This window comes from Miniopterus natalensis, chromosome 17 (genome assembly GCF_054644295.1).
Source record: "Miniopterus natalensis isolate mMinNat1 chromosome 17, mMinNat1.hap1, whole genome shotgun sequence".
Taxonomy (NCBI): domain Eukaryota; kingdom Metazoa; phylum Chordata; class Mammalia; order Chiroptera; family Miniopteridae; genus Miniopterus; species Miniopterus natalensis.
The window spans coordinates 15,780,410-15,786,409 of NC_142097.1; the positions used below are offsets into that span (position 1 = coordinate 15,780,410).

Consider the following 6,000-nt stretch of genomic DNA (forward strand, 5'->3'; position numbering starts at 1 on the left):
GTTCGAGTGAGCTGTGTCCAGTCCCCACTTAGCAAGATATAATTCTGTGTAACCAGGTTACATATTCCGTTTAATCAGCTTACATAATTATGTTTAATCAGGTTACATGTTCATCTGCGGGGAAGGATGGTTTGTGAGATTTTGCTTTCTACGACTTTACACGTCCAGGTAGAAGATGGGCCCTGCAGGAACTCCTTTTAAAATGGGTTTCCAGTGTGAGAGTTCAGCATTTGAACATTAAGGCCATTGGGAACACAGCACGTGCAACTTTGTGAATCTCATTAACCATGAGAATGGAACTTTTTGAATTCCATAGGCCCTGCTCCTTAAAGAAGAGCAATCTCCCAGAACCAGGAAATAAAATAAAAAATTAAACAGGACTATGTTCTTTTTTAATCCAAAATAAAAAGGGCAACTAGTAGAGCTTCACCTAAAATCAGTAAATCAAAAGAGGCTTTCAGATCCAATTTTGCCTGCTTACCGTACAGACAGACTTCGCCATCAGAGATTTTACGAAGCAACTTAATACTTTTTTCCCTGAGCCTCTGCAGTGTGGCTGTCTTTCCTTCTCTGCACCCCTGAGCTGCTTCATGTCACCCTGATGCTTTTACAAGGCGGGCTGTACATTTCATACACAAGCCCAAGCGTATTTCAGATCTGTCTTGAAGCCTCCGTGTACCTCAGCTGTTTCCAACGTAAAAAATCTCATTCCTCCCCCCATGATGAGCACTACCTGAGCACGAGATTACTTTCGGAGTGCTCTCAATGGTCACATCTTTTTAAATGTAATTATGTGATGATTTGCACCCTTGTATGAACTGACCGGGATGCCTTTACAGGTGGATTCATTAAATAAGTAACATGCTGGCTGTTGCGTGGCTGTTACTGTGCGCTGTGCCTGCCCTGTGCGCAGGGCCCAGGGGTGGGGAGGGTGCCAGAACCCAGCACTCACTCTGCTCCCCAAGCCCAGTGTGGCCACATGAAGCCTCCCCCTTCCAGAGAAAAAAAAGCATTTTCCCAAGCCATCAAAGGCATGTAATAAGCCAGGAGAGGTTCTATTGGAGGCTGATCATTTTCTCCTTTTAGTGATATAATGACTTTCATAATTAGTTCACAGATGCTTATAGTTCCTGAATATTCCATTTTAATTCACACTTGAGAATGAATAAATTGGGAATTCCTTTCTTAAGGAAAGTCAACAAGACTGTTCCCACTTACTATTAAATGCCATTAAAATGCTACTTAAACTTTGTTGTAATATTAACATTGAAATATTTTTTCAATACTGTTCAATTACAAGAACGTTTGTAACACCGTATTTTCTTCCCGACAGCGTATTATTAAAAGTGTCACCCCAGAAACACCAACAGAAATTCCCTGTGGGGACATCCGCTTGAATGCCGTTTAAAACGCTTCAACCAGAGGAAAGTGGCTTCCCAGCAACCTCTTCCTCCAGCTCTGACAAGTCGCACGCCTTCTGCCTCCGAGTGAACGCGTTTCCGTCTTAGCCTGACTGCGGAAGGGCCTTCTGCACAGGGACCCAGCCCCAGAAGGCTGCGGGCCCAGACTCTCGCGGCCTCCAGCCCCTACTTTCCGTGATATCTCCCGGACATAGTCCCACGTTAGACTCGGTGATGCAGCCGAACGGGACGATTTTGGATGCGTGAGGGTGTGTATGGAGGTGACGAAAACCACCATGTAATCAGTTAGGATTAGGTTTAGCGTCAAGCCTGTGAACGTCTCCTGTATCATTTCGCATTATGATCACTGGTATCTGACATCTGTTTACGTCCACAGTTTTCATTGTTCATGGATGTATAAACCATGTAGGAGAAAGCGGGGTGCTGTCTTGCTAGCCATATATTTTCTGAGTAGCATAGAATTCCATAGCTGGATCTACTAGGCCCCTGTAACCCATGTGCTGCTTTGGAGTCAGGCGAGGAAAATATAAGAAACTAAGCTGAAAAACAATGTGTACGTGTGAGCACGCGTGTCTGTGTGTACTGTTGTTTCAGTGTATCTTTATCTTCATTCCGATACCTTGGGCCCATTACAAACTATGCATTTCCTCTCATTTGTCTTACATTAACTAGCTCCGCCTACTCCCGTGTGGATGTATGTTATTACTTGAAGAGCGTAATTACTACAGCATGCTCTGCCACCATCTCCTTTTCCAGGGACACTTGAGCCCGCACACCCTTCTTCATGGGCCAGCCTTTGGCATTTGCTGAACTTGACTGTCATCTTCCTGTCTCTCTCTGCTAAACATTTAGGATAAAGTTCCACAAGCAAATCTGGCTTATTTCAGGAGTCTCTGGGACTGGCCATGAACTCCTTTGAAGGTGGATATTGACAAACGCATCTTGGGTGTTCAGCTGGCCATCTCACTTAAGCTCCGTATGCTTCACGTGGCTTGAGTCTGACCGCTGAGACCGTTGAGGTTACTTTGCTTTGTGAAGACAGGATACAGTTCTCACTAACAGGGTACATAGATTTGGCGCCCTGACCTAAACCTAGGACATCCTCAATCCAAAAGTAATTAAGCGCCTGGGACAGCCTTAAGTGGAACGCTCCCCCCACCCCCAGCCCCTGGACTCTTCCTGGTCGACCACCAGGATTGTGAACCCTCCAGATAATTTTCAAGATTGAGTCTAAGGAAGGCTTACTGGAAAAGGGTCAGTTACATGAATAACCTTTCAAATTCCACACATAGCCCTTAGCACAGATCAAGTAAATTTGACCTTGGGTGGCTTACGGCTCCCAGGTGCATGGGTAGAGAAGCCAATTTTGCCTTGTGTGAGATTTCCTTATCAAAATCTTACAAGGGAACCAACGCCTAGTCAAAGATAAACCAACTCAGTTATCTAGCTCCGTGTCACTTCAGTCCTATATATAAATCAAATTTAATTCTAACAGCCTCATAGGAAGATCTACGTAGCAGAGGCCGCGTTTTATTCATTTATAGTTCCTCCTCCCTGGCCCTCCTCTTGTATTCATTCCCCCTGCATCCTTCTATTTCTGATTCTTTGCCTTTCCCAGCCGGGTATTTTCCTTATAGGTGATGGTGGCTGAGTTTCCTGAAATATTACAGGAAAAGAGAAGGGGGATTAAAAAATATTCCGTAGTGACCTACCTTCATGATCTCCACTCTTCCATTCCCCCTTGCTGCCTCACTCCCATCCTCTCTGCCTTGCCGCGGGCTGAAAGAGCAGCGGAGTCAGTGGCCAACAGCTTTGCAAATTTTAAGACCTTGCTTTATAAAGATATTGGGATATGGATTCTCCCCATCCCACACCCACTTATGCATTCTCCAAAGATAACGTTTTCAAAAAGCACCTTTTCAAACAGAATTAGAATTTTGCTAAGACAGGTGTTAAAGGAATTATATAGTTGTTTTGGAAAGTTTTCAAACTTCACTAGACAAAAAAATAAAAATAAAAAAATCCCAAATCTCTGTTCTGCATAGTTTGCATTTACTCGGTCCCTATTTATCAATATTACTATGGATTTTTTTTTTAAGGAAGGCTTAAGAATAGGTAGATGGACTATAAAATAATCTTTTAAATAACTTTTATATCTAATGTAGCATTTACATAAAAGTAAAAAATAAAAATGGAATTGCATTGTAAAGTTACTTAAGTACTGAACTTTTTTTTTGCTGTCTTTAGTAAAAAACACCCAAGAAACAGGCAAGACACAAGACAAAGGCATGGAGACAATTCAATTGATTGAGGCTGTTTCCTATATTGATATGCAATGAAGTCCAAATAATTGAACCCCCTTCCAGAAAATTTACAACTTATTCCACATGTTGCATGGAATACACATGGCTTGTATCCTAAATTCACTGCCCCAGCTGCCCCATCTGGAGAGGATGCAAAGTCCCCGACAAATCCAAAGCCAACAGAGTAGCTCCAAAATCATGGAATCTCAAAGGCAGGCCACAAGTTATTCTGTGAGGAGTCACTCCCTCACCAGCCTCTTTTTACCAAGCTTGTTCATTTGGTGCCCCCATCTCAAAATTTAAGTGTATGAATTTCCACTTAACTCACAGGCCCCACCCCATCCCTTAGAAGGGCGATTACGCTCCTAGGACTTAGAATTGTACTTTCTGATCAGTAGGGAGGACGGACTGGCTTTTCCTCCGTGCCGTGTAACCGTCAAAGCAAAGCCTGCAACCGTGGACTGCGACGGCCTAACTGCGCTGCTCTCAGCCGTCCCTTAGACGCTTCCTCACCAACTGCACGACCCAGGCCTGGCTCCTTCTCAGCGCGTCTCTTTACTCACAAACCAACACCTGGTGCTTAAGAGGCCATCGAACACGTGGTCAGCAGAGGGCATTTTTAACCCCCCCTTCCTTTTTTTGTCGGGGAGGGGTGAGGAAGAGGAGCGGGAGGTTCCTCACGGAGACTACCTGCAGCCTGTCATCCCCACAATGTCATAAAAGCAAAACAGTCATACACTAAGTGGGAAGAGGTTGTGTATTTTAAAGGCATCGTGGATGTCACACGTTTAAAACGCAAGAGTTACAAAAAAGGCTCTAAATTAGGAAGGTGAGCTTAGATAGTGCTTGCCTGAGAAGCAGGTTAGAGAATGGAATTTATAAATCCAAATATGAAAAAGGAAATGTCAAGACCAGGAATATCCCTACACTGTAGAAAGCTTTTCTGGTCTATTTGTAACAGTCTTAGACTTTTTCTTCAATATCAGAGATGAGTCAATGAGATTTTTTATTAAAATTTGTTGTATTGGTTCCATGGAAGGGCTGTTTCAAAGCTCTAAAAGCTTTTTTTGCACTTTCTGTAGTATCACTTTTCTCCCTCATTGCTTAACTGTCTCTAAATGTTAACGCTAGAACAATATTTGAAAGTTCAGGTAGCTATATTGGAGGCAGAAACAAACCTGGCGATGAAGCTAATTCCTTTGCTCTTCTTAGGATCTGGACATTTCTAAAGAAAGGTGATCTTAAGTTTTATTTCCTTTACTAGAATGAAATAACACCCCTCTCAATTGGTTTGGTAGGCATTTCCCACAATGAACAAGATATTTTAGAATGGATATCAAATCTGTCTGTCCTTTTGTTTCACATAATTGCAATCTATTCAGTATTGTTTCTACATCAGGTGATTCAAAAACAACTAACCTTTTCAAGAGAAGTCTGTTCTGGGAAGTGACTCACAACATATTTCCACTGGAATATCAGGTGTTATTTCTCTTATCAACACATCACAAAACCCATGTCAAACTGCTGCTCTACCACCAATGCGAATTTCTGTTTTTTAAGTTACCAAAATAGATTTTCTTCACTGGCCATCTAATTTGGAAATAGTGTGCATTGGTGGAGCACGTCAGAAAAAAATTTTAATGTCTGCTGAAGAACCACCTTATCATTTAGGGAAGAGAATAGATTGTATCAGTCCTTTAATTCTATAATTGAAGATTCCAATTACAGTAGTTTATTTCTATCAATTTTTAATTACTGAGAGTCCAAACAACAAATATTGGAGGAGTTACCCCATCTTTATGCTAAAACACCTAAATTTCCATAGACCATTTGCTAATTTAAAAAAAAAAAGTATTTTGAGATTTAAAAAAAAAGTTTTTTATTGATTTCAGAGAAAGGAAGGGAGGAGAGAAACATCAATGACGACAGAATCAACGATTGCACTCCCCCCACTGGGGATCAAACTCACAACCCTGGGCATGTGCCCTGATGGGGAATTGAACTGTGACCGCTTGGTCCATGGGTCGACGCTCAAATACTGAGCCACAGCGGCTGCCTGAAAGATTATTCTTATTCAAACTGTAATATTAGAGGTATACTTTAAGAAAACTTGATACAGGAAAAATGCCTACTTTAAGACAGAAAATTAGGGATTTTAAAAGTATTTACAGATATTTCTCCAATGGCATTTAAAATATGATTTGATTTACAAATGATTTTTCAGGATACTTTGTGTGTTGGACGTACCAATGAGGTGCTTCAAATTCTAGGTTATG

General features: G+C 41.8%; 1 protein-coding gene across 1 annotated transcript in view; it reads left to right on the forward strand.

Moving 5' to 3' along the window:
* Positions 1-3,634, forward strand: part of SLC6A4 (solute carrier family 6 member 4) — a 35,067-nt gene extending 31,433 nt beyond the window's left edge. The window contains exon 14 of the mRNA XM_087825995.1: positions 1,334-3,634. Within this exon, the coding sequence (XP_087682121.1) occupies positions 1,334-1,408 (75 nt within the window). The 3' untranslated portion in view covers positions 1,409-3,634. The remainder of the gene's footprint in view (positions 1-1,333) is intronic.
* The last annotated feature ends 2,366 nt before the right edge of the window (positions 3,635-6,000 follow it).